The sequence below is a fragment of the Balaenoptera acutorostrata genome, chromosome 21, assembly GCF_949987535.1.
Source record: "Balaenoptera acutorostrata chromosome 21, mBalAcu1.1, whole genome shotgun sequence".
Classification (NCBI taxonomy): Eukaryota; Metazoa; Chordata; class Mammalia; order Artiodactyla; family Balaenopteridae; genus Balaenoptera; species Balaenoptera acutorostrata.
The window spans coordinates 33350080-33369261 of NC_080084.1; the positions used below are offsets into that span (position 1 = coordinate 33350080).

The window sequence follows — 19182 nt, forward strand, 5'->3', positions numbered from 1 at the left end:
TATTGAGTCAGAGATCATAGATGGTTCGGGATATACAAACAGAAAAGAATTATATTGGAAAACCACACTCGAACCTTATATTCCCAGTCTGGAGTGTTTTGTTCTTGTGTGCTAGTCATTTTTGAAAAAGAGCAGGAATGAAAGAAGGGAGTTGAGAAGGCTTTCGAATTATAGTGATAGTCACCATCCTGCTTTACCGTCTAAATCGCAGCCGTCGTTATTTCACTTCTCGATCCTTTGGCCTCTTGCTTCCTTTTTCTGTAGCATGGCTCCCGCTGGCGCCCGCTCAGGTCGCCGTCTCAGGGGAACGGCGGCAGCGGGGAGCAGTGCTTGTAGATCTGGGAAGAGCTCGGGGTCGGGGGGAGACCAGGTCACCTGTCACAACATTCCTGTGGGGCTTTGGACATCGCAGACGTTCAGGGATTTTGAGAGCTTTGGTTTGCCTCTTTGAGGTCATTTCCATACCATTTACTTAAAAATTTCTACCAGAATAAATATTGCTGTTTACTCCTCCTGCCTTTTCACAGTCCTTTCAGCTGCCCTTTTGCGAATTCTTGATCCACTCAAGCCTGGTCCGAACTCTCAGTCAGCAGTTCTCAAACTGTCCGGAAACTGGCGTGAAATCCAGATTCTCAGGATCCACCCCAGACCCACTGCCTCAGAAGCTCTGGGGCTGAGGCTCAGCCTTGCAGATGACCCTGAGGCATCCCAAAGTTTTAGAACCACTGGTCCAAGTAAGATGAGTTGTGTGCTCAACAGGCTAGTTGGGTCAGATTCTGGTGGTTTAACCAGAACATGTGGATCTAATATTTATTGGTAAACTTTCATTTTATACTTGTTTCATTAAGAAAAAGAAAAAAATAATAGCAGTTACTTACCCATTATAGGGAACAGACATGGGGAATAGGGAAGGGGCTTTCCATCTGGGTCCTGTAAACATTCAGGTACTGCTTTCCTAATTTAAACCTTTCTCAGTTACGTGAGGTGTTTCATTTGAACTCATTTTCCTTAGAAGCGTTTTAGATATTTTGCTAGGAAAATTGGCTTCCAGTGGTTGCTAGGAAATTTGGCATCTTATGCATCTTAATCTTCCCCCTGCAGCTATTAAAGTGAGCTCATAGTGGTTTTTACCACAGCAGCCAGCAGGATGATAGACGTAAACTTTTAGAACTCTAGTAGTAGAAGACAGAAATTTTAGTGACACACCTATAATGGCAAAACAGATATCTAGAATTTTCATGTTATTGAGCAAGTTATATTATTGATCAAGATCTTTGTAGTTTTAAAACTCTTTAGGATTTGTGGAATTCAGCCTTCATCCTTTGAATAACACTGCCTATTGTATAGGTTTAAGGGTCCTTTCAAAACATAAGAGGAAAAGGATTTTTTTTGGTAGACTTCACTCAGTAAAAGTTATTATTATATCTGGAACATCATATAAACAAATTTAAATGGCAAGCTAATAATATTTGTAATATATGGCATATTAATAAAGTTAGTATAGAAACAGATCTTGCTAATTAGTAAGAAAAAGACATGAAAAAATGGGGAAAAGGACATGAATAGGAAATTTAAGAGATATGAATGATCCGCATCAGTGAACAAATGTCCTTCCTCCCTAATAATCAAAGTAATACAAATTAAATGAGCATTGTGAAACCAGCTTTTGAAGGCCAACCTGGCAGACATTAAAAAAGAAAGTTACTGCCCAGTATTGGCCCAGGTTTGGTGGAAAAGACACACTTATCCTTCTACTGGGCGCTAAGACGACGTATTTGTTTCCCGTGGTGCTGTAACAAATTGCCACAGACTTGGTGTCTTAAAACAATACAGATGTGTCCTCTTACAGTTCAGGAGGCTGGGAGTCTGAAATGGGTCTCATGGGCTGAAATCAGTGTGGGCATAACTGTAGTTCTATTCGTAGGCTCTCAGTGAAAGTCCGTTTTCTTGTACAGGATCCGGTGATGGTTTAATGCTCTGTGTTTATAGTCTTGAAATTGCACTGGGCCCTGCAGATTATGTAGCTGGCTCTGCCTCTTCCTTGCTGTTCCTTCCTCTGAACCTTTTTCTTTTTTGGCTTAATTCTGACCCGTCTTTCCTTGGCCCTGCTGTAACTCTGAAGGCCTTCGGGAGCTCTCCGGTGCCTCCTGGCCCTGCACTCTGCTCCCCCGCCTTGTATTCCCATCCCCTGGCCTTCCGACAGTTCTTAGCGGTCCGTAACCCGGCTGTTTCTACCTTCTCAGCAACTGGGAACGTGATAAAAATCCATGCTGATTGCCGTCTGCAACCAATCCACACCGTCAAATCTCAGCTGAGCCAATCACGCTGTGTTTGGCGATTCTTTGTTTTTCTCTTTTTGACTATCTGTTCTATTTTTCAGATTTCCCCCCTCACATCTCAGGGTTTCTCTGCCTTGAAGAAGTTATGTTTCTCTGACAAGATTGTATCATGCAGTCATATTTATCTCTGTTTCAAAATCTTAATGTTGCTGCTTCAGCAGTTTCCTTTTGCTCACATTACCGCCACACCGTTCCCCCAGCTCACAAGCACAGCCTGTTTCTCACATGGATGGATCGTGTGTGTGTGTGTGTGTGTGAGCGTGTGCACACATACCCCACCTAAGGCTTTGCTGTTGTCTCTCTCCTTTTCTTTGGCGCTAAAGAAGTGTGGGCCCCGTGCATGCTCACATTTACTCCATCCAGCCTCCAGAAGCTAATCCCAGTGAGCTCTGACTTAACAAAGTGTCACGTCACTTTGGTCACTTGTTGTATTTGTTAATGTGCACGTAATATACGAAGTCATTATTTATGATCGCCTTTTCATCTCTCCCTTTAGTATTCTCGGTCGCTGCCGTTACTTCAATTGTCATGTCTATTCAGATGATTCCCAAATGTTCACTTCTGCCATTTTATAGACCATATTTTCAACTACTTCTAGAGGGTTCTCTCCAACTTCAGCTTCAGCACCCCAGCTGGACTCAGGTTTTCCTTGTTTAGCTGCCTCCTGCCCCGCCACTTGTGCTCTTTCTGCATGATGGGCATCCGCACACACGCTGACGCACGCACACACCCCCCCCCCGGCTCTTCCTCCTGCCCGGCTCTTCCTCCTGCCCGGCTCTTCCCATTGATGGTACAGCCTGGTCCATGTGCTCTAGGGCAGAAGCCTGCTTACTTTTACTCCTTTTTTTTTAAACTGCCACATTTAATTTTTGCTGAATCGATGTATATTTGGTTTTTAGAACATCACTTGACTACATTTTCTCTTTTCAGTTGCACTACTTCAGTCCTAATTCAGGACCTCATTGCCTATGACCTGATGTCCTAAACTATTTCTGAAACCTAAACTGTTTTTCTTAGCAGCTAGATAGTATTTCTCCTTTGGCCTGAAATCCAGGGAGTCCCACAGACCAACCTAAGTACATCCGCCCACCGTTCCAAAGCCTTCAGCAGTATTGCCCAGTGTACTTTTCAGTCTTAACTCCTTACTGGCTCTGCACGTGTGCTCCACAGACCTTCCAGATCCTGCCTCTCTTCCCTCCTTCGTCCGCTGGGCTTTCCCCCACTTTCTACCCTACTAGCCTCCATCCTGACCTCACTCCAACGTGCTGTTTTTCCTGAAGCCTTTACCAGTAAGTTAGAGTGACAGTATCTTTAAGTGTGAGTAATATTTTTATATTCTGAGGATATTTTTAATCTCTTTGAAGACATTCTACCATGTACTATAGCTATTTATTTATTGTCTCATTAACCTCTAACCTACATGTTTATAGTTTTAGAGTAGTATCTTGTTAATAATTACTGAATAAGAAAGTACTGAACAAGACATTATAAAGTCTTGTGAGCTGTGTGACTTTGAGCAAATGATTTTATCTCTCTGAACCTTGATTACTTAATTTGTGGGAGTAAAGTGAGATGATAATACGTATGTGTGTGTGTGTGTATGTATATATATATATATATAAAATGTAGAATCTCCTGCATGGATCAATAAAGATTTTCTGTCCAATGAGTATCATTTATTTATGTTTCCAATATATAATACTAACAACAAAATTTCAGTTATACCAAGCATCACTATAATGGCCCTCAGGGAGAAGCTTGGTCAAAAGGTAAGGTAGAGTATCGTTAGTACCAACTAGAAGTTCAGGAGATCTGGAGATGGAAACAAGGCACGGCAGATACTAAAGCAGACTAGATATTGACCAGAAAGAATTAATTTAATTAGCTACCATTTTCCTGTTTAGGGCTCAGGGGTTTTCTTTTCCATAGAGGCAGAGGCAGATCTCAGTATGGTGGGCTCAAGCTCGAGCAGTTAATTATAAATGCCTGTTATTTGGCTCTCTCTGTATTGAAATTCTAATTGGTCTCTATAGCGTTATTATGAAATTGGTTTTATTTTTTTATTTTTTATTTATTTATTTATTTATTTTTGGCCACGTTGGGTCTTCGTTGCTATGCGTGGGTTTTCTCTAGCTGCGGCGAGTGGGGGCTCCTCTTCTTTGCGGTGCCGCGGGCTTCTCACTGCGGTGGCTTCTCTTGCTGCGGAGCGTGGGCTTCAGTAGTTGTGGCACGCGGGCTCAGTAGTTGTGGCTCGTGGGCTGTAGAGTGCAGGCTCAGTAGTTGTGGCACACAGGCTTAGTTGCTCTGCGGCATGTGGGATCTTCCCGGACCAGGGCTTGAACCCGTGTCCCCTGCATTGCCAGGTGGATTCTTAACCACTGCGCCACCAGGGAAATCCCTATGAAATTGGTTTTATAATAATGACCCAAGGTTTGCAGATAGTGGAGCGGCCCCTAGTACATTCCTTAATGAGAAGACTTTGCCTTCACTTTGTCTACATAATAGTGATAGGTATTTCTTATTCATCTGCCACAAAGTTGATTTTTCCAAACCTTCACTATAACTCATTTTTAGGGAAGTATTACTTTTCTGTCTTCTTATCTTCTTACTGACTTAACTTAGATTCTAATAATTGTTCTTACTGAATACCACAGAGTGATTCTGTAGAACTATGGACGTAATAAAACTGGGTGAGTTCCAATAGCAAAGAAGGAAGTATTAACTAATTTAATTGACAAACCAATGTTTCCCAGCCTGGTATACTATTCAGATTTTTGTTATAAGTTTGTGAATAAATTAAACTGTTTCTGCCCTAGGGACTCAAGTCAGACATGTGATTGTGGGAATCTTTGTCTTTCCCACACCACTCTGCATTTTAAAAATTCTTCTGCAGGAAGATCCCAACATACTATAGCTGTTCTTTCTTATGCAGCTAATTTTCCCTGGAGAGAAGCCATAGAAAATCCAAATCAAGTTTTTTTCTAGTCTATTTTCATGTCACTTCTTCAGAGAGCTACACTTTTCTGTTAAATTGTCAATAAATATTCTAATCCAGGAAAAGGGGGACAGTAGGAAATAGGAAGGGGAAAGGAACAAATTCTTAGCACTAGCAGGTACACTAATGAATGTGTGATTAATTGTTCTATATAAATTGCAATATTTTCTCACTTAAAGAAGCTTTTAAAAGTATAGGTGTGGTATAACTGATTCACTTTGCTGTACCCCTGAAACTAATACAACATTGTGAATCAACTATACTCCAATAAAAATTTTTAAAAATAAAAGTATATGTGTGTGTATATATATAAATAATATACTCAAGAGAATTGAAATCGTATGTTCATACCAAGACTTCTTCATGTGCAGCATTCATATGCAGTTTATATGAATGTTCATAGCTGCATTGTTCATAATAGCCAGAGGGTGAAAACAACCCATACGTCTGTCAGCTAGTCAGTGGATTTACAAAATGTGGCATAGCCATACAATGGAACATTATTCAGCCATAAAAAGTAATGAAGTACTGACACAAACGTCCACATGCTGTGATTTCATTTACGTGAAATGTCCGTAATCGGGAAATCCATAGAGACTGAAAGTAGATTTGTGGTAGTGGGGTGGGTGTGTGCCGAGGGGGGTAGTGTGCGGTGTCTGCCGGGGCTGAAAGGTGTCTTTGGAGTGGGGGAAATAGTCTGGGATTTGATAGTGGCGAGGGTTGTATCGCTCTTTGAATAAACTAAAAACCATTGAATTGTGTACTTTACAATGGTGAATTTTAGGGTATGTGAATTAGAGTTCAGATTTTTAAAAAAGTTTACCGAGGAACTAGATTCTTCGATTACCCTAAAAGTATCAGGCCGGTATTTCATGTTATATAGACCACATCAGTTCTTAGTTCAAATATTGTACACAGTGGGGGTCATTTAGGTAATCCCACTGCATCTCTATTTGAGTAGAAATAGAACTGAAAGAATCAGGGACTTGGAGTCAGAAATTAGGGAATTGTTCCTGAATCTTGAGTAACCATGGGCAAGGTGCTACCACCTTTATTCTTTTGCCAGAAATGAGGATCATATGTTTACTCTTGTCAGAGATTTCCAAATCAAAGGGTTTCTGAGAGACCATAAGCTTCTTGAGGGCAGGTTTTCCAACAGCTTCCCACCGGGTCTTATACATGTAGATGTTTAATAAATGTGTATTAAATGAATGTTGATTTAAATTGAGAAAGTCATGTGAGAGTGCTGTCTAAACTTTCTTAATGTCCTATAGGTGTGAGATTTAACCGAAAGTATATACTGGTCTATTAGTGGAAATTTAAAAACAATTTAGATGTTATATTCTATTTCCAAGGTGTTTTGTAACTAATGTATGGCCACACTGAATCAACTTCTTTTCTAGGCCTTCCAGTATTAAAACATGTGCTGACACCAAGAATAAAGGCAACTCATGTTGCTTTTGATTCTATGAAGAATTACTTGGATGCAATTTATGATGTCACAGTGGCCTTTGAGGGGACCGTGGATGATAAAGGGCAGCGGAAGGAAGCGCCGTCCATGGCTGGTGAGTTGGTTTTGAGCGAGTTATATGTTTACCCAGGTAGAGTTTATTTTTTTAAAAAGGTAGGTGTATTCTACTACATTACATTGATATGGTTTCCAAGTATATATACTTGTATTTCTCACATATTTTTTATTAATCTGTAACAGTTGAAATTTCATTAGTCGTGCTAAGTTTGGTGCTTCTTGGCTGTCCTGTTAGTCCTTGAACTTGCCCAATATCGTTAACTCAGCCTCCTTGCACCCAAGGTTTACACAAAGAAATGGAAAAGTTACATAACTCTAAGGAAGGAGTGAGGCAGGAGAGCGCTGGCCTAGCCACACTGAGGTGTGCACTGGTGCTCAGTTTCCATCTTTGTACGTGTTTTCCATATAATATTGGTGAAATCTAGTATCACTGACAGTTACGTGTGACTTTTTCTTTTTTTCAGCCACGTGCTAGGTGTTAGGGACCTTTGAGCTATTGTTTATGTCAGAATAACTAGAAAAAACCAGAATTTTAAGCGAGCGGCATGTTGTAGTTAGACAAACCCACAGACACTCGTGATCGCTGGCGACGTTTGCATGTGGCGTGGGCACAGAAAGCGTGTGGAGCTGCCGTCCCCTCCTCAGGGTGTCAGTTGCCAGGGCCTCATGCTTTGCCGTGGCAGCCGCCGGCCGTGGGACTAGCTCGCTTGTCAGGGTGCTTCTCTCCTTAGCAGCTCTTGAAGGCGGCCGTTCAGAACGTGTTCAGGGCCACAGAGGGTAGCTCCCAGAGGTTGGGAGAGAGGACAGAGGGCTGAGGCAGGAAGGGACTAAAAGGTGGTACAATTGATGGTGGCGGGAGGAGCTCAGACCTGGGGCAGCTGCACCTAAAGCAAGACCGACCGACCGCTCTCGTGACCGCCTTCAACTCCGAGTAAAGCAGGAAGCTCACGCTTTTTAAATTTTATTTTAAGTGTAATTCTTTGGCATGTATTATACATCATACAGTTTAAAAATCAAAAGTACATAAAGTATACAGTTGAAACGGCCTGTTTCCAACCCGTCCCCTTCCACCTGGTCTCCCCCTTCCCCTCCGCAGGGGTAACCACTTTTCTTCCTTTCTTGTGTATCATGTGTACAAGTTTACTGTCCATCCCTCTTACAGAAAAGGCAACATATAGTACTTTTTTATCTTTTTTAACCATGGAAGGAGTCATTCACCCAGTTCTACATTTCAGAACAGTGCATTTAGTTATTCAGCAGTATTGCCATTCGTTTATCAAACGTTGTTCAAAAAGTAAGATTAAACACATTTTTATTGTTTATGAAAACCAGATCTAATTCCCATAATAACCTTTTAAAAATGCTGCTTTATCATGTCACCGTCCAGTCCTAGGAACTCGTGGGCTGGGCCGCGCCCACGGGATCAGTGCTGACGTCCCGGGACTCAGCATCCTGATCCCCAAGCTCCTCCTCCACATCGTTTCCTCCTACTCTGTGCTGCCCGCTGGGTGGGACCGGTTTCCTCACGGTTACTGAAACCCTCCTGCACCTGCACGCGGGTTCTGACCGAGGGCCGTGTGTAGGCCAGGCCACTTTCCCCTCCGTTGCTCTCATCCAAGTCTGCAACCTTGTCCCCGTGAAGGCTTCCCTCGCTCCTCTGCTTGCTGGCTCACAGAGCTTCCTCTTGCTTTCCACTCCCGTGGCACGAAGTGCACCTAAGGTTAGCACTTGGCATGTGGTTACTCTGTCCCCTCCCAGGTAGATCAGAAGTGCCTTTGGAGGCAAACCATTTTAGGCTGCGTCTCCCGGGCTCTAGACCCAGCGCCTCCTCCCGTTGCTCCACTTGTTCTGCACCGTAGCCGATGGGGCTTTGTGCATTCATGACGAGTGTCTCTGTTTTTGAAAAGCCTGGCTTTCCTGGCCGTCACACTCAGAAGCCATGTGGAAAACAAAATGTGTCATTTCAATAAATTAAGAGTAAATGTTTCCGCAAGGAACGCTACAGCAGAGTAAAACCAAAAGACAAGTGGAGGGTCGCAGAGAAAAAGGCTGATTTCCTTAATGTACAAAGTGTTCCTATAAATTGATATGATCAGTAACTCAGTAGAAAAATGGGTAAAGGGTAAGAACAGACAGTTCACAGAAAAAAATTGTTCAACCTCATTCATAATAAGGAAAATTCAAATTAAAACGTACAGTGAGATACCATTTTTTTACTATCAGACTGGCAAAAATACCCATTAACAGGTTAGATAACAGGCCCTGTGGGTGAGATTAAAGTATCTCAGAGACTTTCATACTTTGCTGATAGGAGTGCAATACAGTACAACCTCTGTAGAAGTTGTCCAGACAATGTCTATCAAATTTACAAAAGCATTTACATTCCCACTGCTGAGACATTATTCTACAAATACACCTGTGCATGTAAGAGATCACATCTGTTGTGTGTTGATTTTGAGTTGAGACCTGTAGCTTGAAAAACTCTCATTATTACATGAATTGATTGATACGCTGCTCTACTTAGTCTAGTATAAATTAAGATTCACTTTAAACTTAAATTATGATGTAAGTCGGGTTAGGTATAAAATTCCATAACTTGGAATATTGTAGGTACCTTGTGGCTGAGTTTAATAAGTATTAAATGTTATCTCCATACACAGTGGGCTGTTATTTAATATCATATTTTATAGCCCAATTAAAAAATTTTTCTCCATAAAGTTGCTAGATTGTTCATAGATATGCCATAGACCAGTGTTTCTCAAAGCCCTGTAGGAGGATCGCAGTTCCATCAGAGTTACCTGGGTGGCCTCAGCTGCTCTGCAGACTGCCAACGGGCTCGCCGCAGCGGGGTGAAGCTGCGTGCTGGCGACCCTGCAGGGCTTCTCGCGGTGGCCAGCGTCTAGTAGCGTGGGTCTCCTGAGGCCTCGTGTCGGAGAGGGCGGCAGCAGGTAGTGAACTGTGAACCGTATCCTTCCCATTTCGTGGTCTGTTTCATTAGAATGTGGGTATGGCTCAGAGCCATCTGGGTGTCCTCTTGTGGTTCATCTGGTCTTTTCAGCAGAGTCTGAGCGCTTTCATGGACAGCGTCCATTGGGCAGAGGTGAGGCAGGGCAGTTTGATTGTAATTGATTTATAAATCCTGTTTTTAAAATGGGTGGTATACCAGAAGAAATTGTGAGCTAAAGGACAACAATTGATATTCTGTTTAAGCGTTTTATATGGTTCTAGGTAACTTTTGTGTCTTAATATTTTCTTATACGAAAAGAAAACATATTCGGAGGGAAAATTACAGGTAACTCTGAAGAAGGGAAAAAACTCTACAAACTCACCTATCCAGATGCAGCCCCAGATAACAGTTCAGATGTTTCCCTCAGAGTCTTCTTTTCTATAATGTCTGTATGTTGGCGTGTGTATGTGCCTTTATGTATTTTTTTAAATGAGATTTTATATATGTATATATATCTTCATATCCTGCTTTTTTTTTTCCCCTTAGTAGTGTGTCATGAACATCTTTACATGTCAGTATATACACTTACGTAATTTTTTTATAAGGCTACGTAGTGTTCATTGGTGTGAATATACAACAATGTATCTATCCAGTTTGTGTTGGATTTAGGTCATATTGTTTTTTTGTTTTTGTTTTCAGAGGGAAGGGGGCAGGTTGTAAGGCGGACAGCAAGCTGTATGGGCACCACCCGAGGGCCTGGTGTGCAGAGGCGCACAGCTCAGCCCGCAGACGTCCTGGGCCCCGCTGTCTGGGCTCTGCCTTTCTCGCCAGGCTCCCCAGGCACAGAGCACTCGGGACTCCGTCTCTCCAGAGACTAGACCTGTGACATGTGTGGATACTTGGAAGACTTTCTGTTTGGCCCTAGCGCATCAATATACTCTAGGGACCTGCTGGAAAAGCTACAGTTAGAAAACAATTACACCTTAATTTCTACAGAGACTAGACCTTGTGACATGTGTGGCTACTTGGAAGACTTTCTGTTTGGCCCTAGCGCATCAATATACTCTAGGGACCTGCTGGAAAAGCTATAGTTAGAAAACAATTGCACCTTAATTCGAGTACTTTTCCCTACGTTCCCTAAATATTATGGATAATTTTTGCTCATGCCCTATGAAATATGCCCCAACTAAAAGGGTTTTTACTAATATAGACACAAAAGCTTTACTGACTATTGAGGAAAGTATTTGTTACTCATTTCTCATCTTTGGTGGGAGAACCTCCTGGATGCGCTGAGAGTTGATCTGGTGCGTGTATGGTCTGTGTCTGGATGCCTGACCACAGGGACCGGGCCAACCTGTTTCCACTGCTGACGACGCTGGGCCTCGGTTCGTTCATCCCCACGAGGAGGCAACAGTCCTTGCCTACAGAGGTGCACGAAGGCACGAAAGCGTGGTGTAAATACCACAGTACCGTGTACATTTTAGGTGGGAAAACCTAAAAGCACCCATGCGAACTTCAGGGCCCTTTTCTCACGCCAGCATCTTACTAGAGGCCTTGCTGACACGTCCCAAGCACTTGACTTCGCAAGCATTCATTTCTGACACTGGAAGTACAGTCGGTTTCATTTCCTTGCAGACTCTGTACGTCTGTGCACGGGACTTGGAATATCAAGGATAAACGCAGTGTCAGTTGGATGACCACTTAATTAACAGAAGTGTTGAGGGGCAGGCGTAGGTAATTAAGTGAAGGTAGGAAAGTTGGTGTCGGCATCTGCGTTTTTATGTATCAGAAATAGAAATAAGAGGGTGAGGTGAGAAGTCACGTGCAGCCAACAGATTCTGGTCAGTCACCTGCAGCACACGCGTGTGCAGGGTCCTGTCCTGCGTGCTCCCAACACCCTCATGTTGCAAAGGGGAATCAGAGGAGGTGGCTTTCCATGGTCGGCTACGTCTTGTTTCCCTTCGTAATAACGTAGCTCATGACACCCTCTCAGGCAGGGGCTGCTACTGTCACCTCCCTCGTACGGACGTGGAAACAGGCACGGAGAGGCTGAGAGACACGCGCAGGGCTGGTGAGGGATCAGAACCCAGGCCACCTGGCTCACTGGCGGTGCCCTTCGCCCACGCCCAGTTCTGCTCCTGAAAGCACTTCTTAAGCCGGTCTTTGATTTAAAGGGAAATGGAACTTGAGGAAAATTAAGAGAAAAATATTGAAAAAGTAAAATCTTCCCTGTGGCAGTGTTTTTGCACATTTATCATCAAAGCCAATTCACTCCTAAAAGTGTAGAAAAAATGAGAGAATTTTTGATGACCTGAATGCAGCATGTTACTCAGAGCAGTTGTAGCGAGCACTTAGCAGAAAGAGGTGTGTGTGGTCCAGAGGCGGAACCTTCTTTAAGGGTTAGCTTACAGTCTTCCTCAAGCTCTGCAGCACACTAGTGACCGCTTCTCAGAACGCGTCTTTGGACACATTTCGGCTTGAGATAAAAGGCCTCGGCCTCCTACTTGCGTACCCACCCAGGGAACATAGCCTTCTCTTAAATGTCGTAGCAATATTTCCTTGTTCTCCAGGAATTTAAGTATGTTAATATGCTCATGTCTCCACAGAAAGCCACCTGCAGAAAATGGTATTTCCGGACTCAAAGTTCTGTCTTATCTTGGAATAAATCCTGACCTTATCCCTTGTGCCACATGGGCTGAAAAAAGGACCGTCTGCTTTTTTCAAATTAGCATGTTTTGGGAGCTGTAGTTATTGAAGGGCTCATAGCTATTCCACGGAAGGAAATTTGGTTCCCGAACCGAGTAGAATATGTTAAAATACAGCAAGGATCAGGAAAGCAGGGAGTACCAGTGAGTAGAAACCACTGGCAAGTCACAGAGGGGCGGGGAGGACTGTGGAGTCGTGGAGGGAGGGCCCGGGCCGGCTCGGCGCTAGGACTGAGGGGCTCAGTGCGCCTGTGCGCCCGGTGCTGCCAGCAACACCCCTCCGTGTCCTGCGGGGCTCACCGCCCGGTGGGGGCGGCAGGGGCGTGTGGTGAGCACTGGGCTTGGGGCCGGAGGCGGTGGCCCCGCGAAGGGGGTCGCTGGGTCTGATGGGCATCTGGGGACCCCTTCAGAGGGGGGCTCCGTGCTTCTAGTAGAGGCCGGCTTCCTGACCCTGGGCTGCCTGTCAAATCTATTACAGGTGGTTGTATGAAAAGTCACATTTGGTTGATTTAACTCGTGACCTAGGTAACTGTGGAAGACTTGGAAATTATACTACTTCAACTTGAAACCCAAAACCACCAGTTTATAATCTTTGTTTTCTTCTTCTTTGTTTTGTTGGCTAAAGAAAGAATCTGTTCTTCTTCATTGTTTTTAAACTTTTTTAAAGCTCATTTTCATCGTTTTATGTAACTGTGAATTCTAAAATAATAAAAGTGAAATATTTTTGTTTCTTGTTAGAATTTCTCTGCAAAGAATGTCCAAAAATTCATATTCACATCGATCGTATAGACAAAAAAGATGTCCCAGAAGAACAAGTATACATGAAAAGATGGCTTCATGAACGTTTTGAAATAAAAGATAAGTGAGTAACGACAGTTCTAGCCCTTCAGAAACAGTGGCTCAACACAGTCACTATAGTAAACAGCGTGAGACGAATGTAAACAGTTGTATTATCTTAAGAATGCCTTTTATAAACTCAAGTCAGATCTCATTCCGTGCCTCCTCTGTCCGTGTTTTAAACTTGACTGTTAAAGTTACTGTGAAAGATCTTGTTATGGGGGCTGTCCTTTGTTATTTACTGCATTTCAGTAATTCGTGTATAAAGATATAAAATTTTTTAAAGAAGAGAGACACACACAGAAAGCTTTGCACTGTTGAGATACCCCAGGCCCGCCCTCCCGGGTCCAGGGGAGTGTGTGCGCGCTGAGGACAGGCCGTCAGGCCGGCGGTGCGGAGAGAATCGGGCTGTGGGTGGAGGACGGTGTCTCACGAGTACGTGGAACTGACCCCGGTGTATTTGCTGGAAGAAGAAGGGGCAGTTGACATTTTCACGAAAGAAGTGTCTTTTTGCTATTAGTATCTTGGGGGCCTAAACCGTTTCTGGGGTTGGCCTTGTGTTTCTCCCACCAATTAACATGACTTGCGAGCTAGTGCGGTGTTGGCCCCTGGCTGAGAGTTGCTGTGAGTAAGTTCCAGGCGGGCCTCTGGATGCCTCTGGGGCAGGCGGAGCTCGAGGTCAGGTGAGGGTGAGCCTGTTAGTCTCCCTGTGATTCACACAAATTTCTAAAGGTGGAAGTTTTAGAATTTTCTTCTCTTTTCAGGAAGATAAAAACTGGGTCTTAGGTTTAGATGTAATACTTAGAAATTGAATTTCCGTGGATGAAAATTTCAGAATATATTATTTATTTACTATTTGTTTTGTTTTCAGTGGAAATTTTATCCTTTTTGTTTTTTGAAAGATGTGTTTTAAACATCTATACTTTTTTTCCTCTTTCTGAAAAAAATGGATCTATGAGTTATAGGATGCACCATTTAAATTTATTAGGACCACATTGAAAAGTATGGTTTTTTTAAAGCCTTTAGGAAATACTTCCAGGGCTTCCCTGGTGGCACAGTGGTTAAGAATCCACCTGCCCATGCAGGGGACACGGGTTCGAGCCCTGGTCCGGGAAGATCCCACATGCCACGGAGCAGCTAAGCCCATGCACCACGACTACTGAGCCTGCGCTCTAGAGCCTGTGCACCACAACTACTGAGCCCACGTGCCACAACTACTGAAGCCCACGTGCCTAGAGCCCGTGCTCCCCAACAAGAGAAGCCACCGCAATGAGAAGCCCGCGCACCGCAACAAAGAGTAGCCCCCGCTCACTGCAACTAAAGAAAGCCCGCATGCAGCAACAAAGACCCGATGCAGCCGCAAGAAAACAATACTTCCAAAATTCTGTTTATGTTCAGAAATTGTACCTGTGTTTTAGTCCCTAAAATGCTTCTTCTCAGGAAACTGCCATTGTTTCTCCTCTCCTTGTTGTATGGCAGTAAAACACTTCCTAATTAACCCTCCTAGATTAACTTTAACAAGTGAAAGCTATTAAAAGTGTACTATATTGAAAATGAAACTATATGAAGTTTATAAACACATTTCTGTATTTCATTGACTCTCAATTGTGCATGACAATGTTAAACCAATTATTCAGCACCACGCACTTTGGATATGGAAGAAATTTTAAAAGTAAAATTTATGTGTTTTGACATGAAAATCTGTTATCAGAAAAAAACCCTGAATAATATGATTAATATCCTATGTATTTTGTGTTACAGGTGTTTATATGTATATTTAGAATGAGTCTGGACGTTTTAAAACAGTGATTTTTCTCTAGGGAATGTGAGTTGTAAGGCAACAGAAAGACTTTCCCTTTTTGTACTTTGTGTTTCAGATTTTTATGTTGAGTATATTCTGCTATTATAACTTTACATTTTTAAAATAAGGAAACTGCATTAACTATGCTGTTTTTCCTTCTTTTACCTGCTTTTGTAATTCCATGCGAATAGGGGCTTTGGGGGGTAACTCTCCATTTATAAGAACTGCTGATCTTTTCTCTGACTTCTGGTAGAACAGGACCTGTGAGGAGGAGGAGTGTTTGGAGGGGTAAAGATAGGGGAAGGCAGAGAAAAAGCCCACGTGTGTGTCAGGTCCCTGTAAAGTTTTACAGATCTAAAGTTTAAAAAACAAAAACAGGGCTTCCCTGGTGGCGCAGTGGTTGAGAATCTGCCTGCCAATGCAGGGGACACAGGTTCGAGCCCTGGTCTGGGAAGATCCCACATGCCGCGGAGTGGCTAGGCCCGTGAGCCACAGTTACTGAGCCTGCGTGTCTGGAGCCTGTGCTCCGCAACAAGAGAGGCCGCGATAGTGAGAGGCCCGCGCACCGCGATGAAGAGTGGTCCCCACTTGCCGCAACTAGAGAGAGCCCTCGCACAGAAATGAAGACCCAACACAGCCATAAATAAATTAATTAAAAAAAAAAAATCCCCATAAAATTACTTGAAACCATCTGTTTTTAAATATTACATATAATTCATATACATTAATCATAGAGCATATTAAAGATATTTTTAATGTCTAGAAACTCCAATTAAACCAACTCTCTGGGTGTTTCCTATGAGGACCTATAACTTCTCCAGCATATAATAGGCAGCCAATAAATATTTGTTGAATTAAAATATTGAAATGGCTAAACCTGAAAGTTAACACTTTTTTTTTTTCATTCTGGCCATAGATTGCTTATAGAATTCTATGATTCACTGGATCCAGAAAGAAGAAACAAATTTCCCGGAGAAAGTGTTAATTCTAAACTAAGTCTCAAGAAGACCTTACCATCATTCTTGATCTTAAGTGGTTTGACTGCTGGTATGCTTATGACCGAGGCTGGAAGGAAACTATATGTAAAAACGTGGATTTATGGAACCTTAATTGGCTGCTTGTGGGTTAGTATTAAAGCGTAAACGCGTAGCTGTCTCCAGGCGGTGGGATGTGCTACGTTGTTTATTACTGGCGGCTGCACATTACACCCGATTGTTCCTGAATTTAATGAGAAGCGTAAATAAAGCCTTGTTGATTGAACATTGGATGAAATAGAATTTCTGACTAAAGCCAATGTGCAGTTGGTCTTGGGCAAACATACATGGTTTTACAACTTTAGTCCAGAAGCTGCTGGAAAGGGAAAAGATAAACAGAGTTTATGTTATAGTTGGCATTTCCTATGAACTAATGTCAACTTCAGAAGACTGTTAGGATTATATATTTTGTTACTGTTTTGTAATTCCGATAGCTGCATTCATGAACATTAATTTGCAGTATATTTCACTGTATTTGTTATCTTCAATTTTTTACAACTTGACTGGTCCAAACTCTTATCACTGAAATATTTAGTATCTTGCAGCTGTGTAATATTTTGCCTTGTGTTTAATTTCTCCAAGTCGATGAAAGAAATTGTAGTTAAGTATGGAGAAGGACACGAGGAGAGGCTGAGGAATGCTGGTGAGGGGAGCTCTGGTTAGCGCGGACTTCTATTGTATTGTGTTGTTAGCTGATTTCACTTTATATTGGCAAAGTGAGTAGCATCTCTGATATTTACTGAAACAGCTTCATTTGCACACCCTGTACTCTATACAAAAGAATAATGTATAAAAATACGAGAATTAAGTTTAAGTTAAAATTGTGATCCTGATTCATTGTAGCAGAACTTTAAATTGCTCAGCTTTTTGAAGATTTAAGCTAAGCTCCTAGCACTTCATGACATTTGTGCCATAAGTACTTGAAAACCTTAAGATTTCCTGTTATTTTTTATATCGAAATAATCAGTGTGAACCTTTGTTGGACCTGAGTCCATAGATATTGGAGATGGTGGGAGCTCTCAAACACCTGACTAGGTTTATTAGCATGTGCCTTTAGCGTGTTACTCTTGGGTTTAGCAAAATATTTAATCCCCAAATCATTTTTTTTATGTCATCATGGTTGGTTTCCACTGTCTTCGAGTTCTTTTCCTTTGGGTCACCGGCAGGGCTGCTGCTCGGGGCTGGCACAGGGGCTCATGGGAAAGCACTGTGTCGCCAGCCCGCGTTTGTCCTGATGCAGAGTTGAACCATTTAAGCTCTCGTGAGCCAGCCCACCATCCACAGCAAAGGCATTTTGTATGCGTCTTATGTCAAGAAATCACCTTCCTCAAGCCAGTGAAGTACAGACTTAATCCATCAGGACGGAGTAAATTTGTTTCGTTCCCATTGGTGTTAATGGGGCTACACAATTCATCTGTATCACCTGAAAAGAAGAGCTTTGTTTCAGGAACCAAATCACATAATTTGCAGTCATGGAACAATTAATCCCCTAGAAGAGGACCTTTTTTAAAGTGTGATCTGCTCTATTTTTAATGTTACAATTCAAGCTTGATTGCCTACTGGTCATTTAAGATACCAGTTCTGCTTCTGAGTAATGGATTTTTAACACCATTTAAATCATGATAAACAAAATGGAAACACAAATTAAGGGAAATTTGGTCTGATTTTCCAGAACCAGAGTAAGCCATTTCAAGTAACCCCTCTGAAGAGTTGGGTGGTATGAATTGGTTTGTGTATGTTAGTGTGTGTGTATGTATTGATACACACATTCCCATAGGATACAGTTGGCCTCATTATGAATGGGGGTGCAGGTAAAACGTCTGTTCTCATGCCAAATTGCAATTTTCTCTTACCCTGTGAAGTGCAATTTAGATCAATCCCATGTCTTCGTTAAATACTCTTTTTAACAGTCCTAAACTTAGAAACTATTTCTAATTAGATCACAAATGTAAGTTGTATAACTTACTTTGACTGTCATGAATATGTTCTCAATTTAAATTTTAAGAAGCAATACCATTGGAATCATGTTGATTATAACTGATTTGGAGAAGGCCAAGTGAACTGCATAAGATCACTTGAACAGCATGTTTCTTGTAACTATCCTTATATTCTTCTCACAAAAGGTCTATAAAGTATTTGTTTAAAATTTTTTTGTATCAAAATATTTGGAAAATTAGAAGCTTCTTTTTAACATGTATTGATATGATTTGAATTATGAAATTAAGAGCCCTATATACCTGTAAATCTTTTCACATAATATCATTTAAGCTTTTGTTTGTGTTACTGTTGATTTACAGCTTAGTTAGTACTTGGTTTATCTTTAAAAGAATGCAATCAATGTGCATGCTTTTATGTTTTTCACAGAAGGGTGTGTTTGGATGAAAGTAAAAGAAAAAATAAAACCTTTCAGTGTCTCTAATGTCTGTGCTATTTTGTGACCCAAAAATTCATCAGCAGTCTCTTATTCCATAAAATAGGCTTCATGGCTGGCCTTGTGTTCTGAATATATAAAACTATAGTAATTTTTCTTAAGTATTGGGCAAGTTTTTTTTAATACATTAAAATCTTCAAAGTTGTGAAGCAGTATATTAATTTGGTTAACTTATCCATATACTTTATAAGATGTATGGCAAATATTAATTGCTTAACAATTCTGTAATAATTAGGATACCTCACTGAAACATGTCAGATGCCTAAAATTAGCCAGGTTGGTGAGTCGAGTGTGAATCTGACTAATCCTTACATCACACGTACCAGTGATTTCTTTCATATGTATCATTTCCGTGTGATTTTTTTTTTTACTTAGAGTGGTACAGTTCTCCTTTATATCCAGATTATGTAAACTTTATCGTTTCCTTAGTAATATTATGTGGTTTATACTTAATGTTCACTGAATAGGTCCATGTCAATAAAATGATCTGAATAAATTGACCATTAAAACAAAGAAATAATATATGAAATTTGCCCATCAAGTGTAGGCACAAAGTAACTGCCAG

At 41.8% G+C, this 19182-nt stretch overlaps 1 protein-coding gene across 2 annotated transcripts in view; it reads left to right on the top strand.

Moving 5' to 3' along the window:
• The window catches only part of AGPAT5 (1-acylglycerol-3-phosphate O-acyltransferase 5), a 63497-nt gene extending 44892 nt beyond the window's left edge, over positions 1 to 18605 (top strand). For both annotated transcript variants that reach the window (XM_007188965.2, XM_007188966.2), the window contains 3 exons: positions 6738 to 6899; positions 13253 to 13376; positions 16069 to 18605. In XM_007188965.2, coding sequence (XP_007189027.1) covers positions 6738 to 6899; positions 13253 to 13376; positions 16069 to 16294 — 512 coding nt within the window. In that variant the 3' untranslated portion in view covers positions 16295 to 18605. The remainder of the gene's footprint in view (positions 1 to 6737; positions 6900 to 13252; positions 13377 to 16068) is intronic.
• Positions 18606 to 19182: the final 577 nt, after the last annotated feature.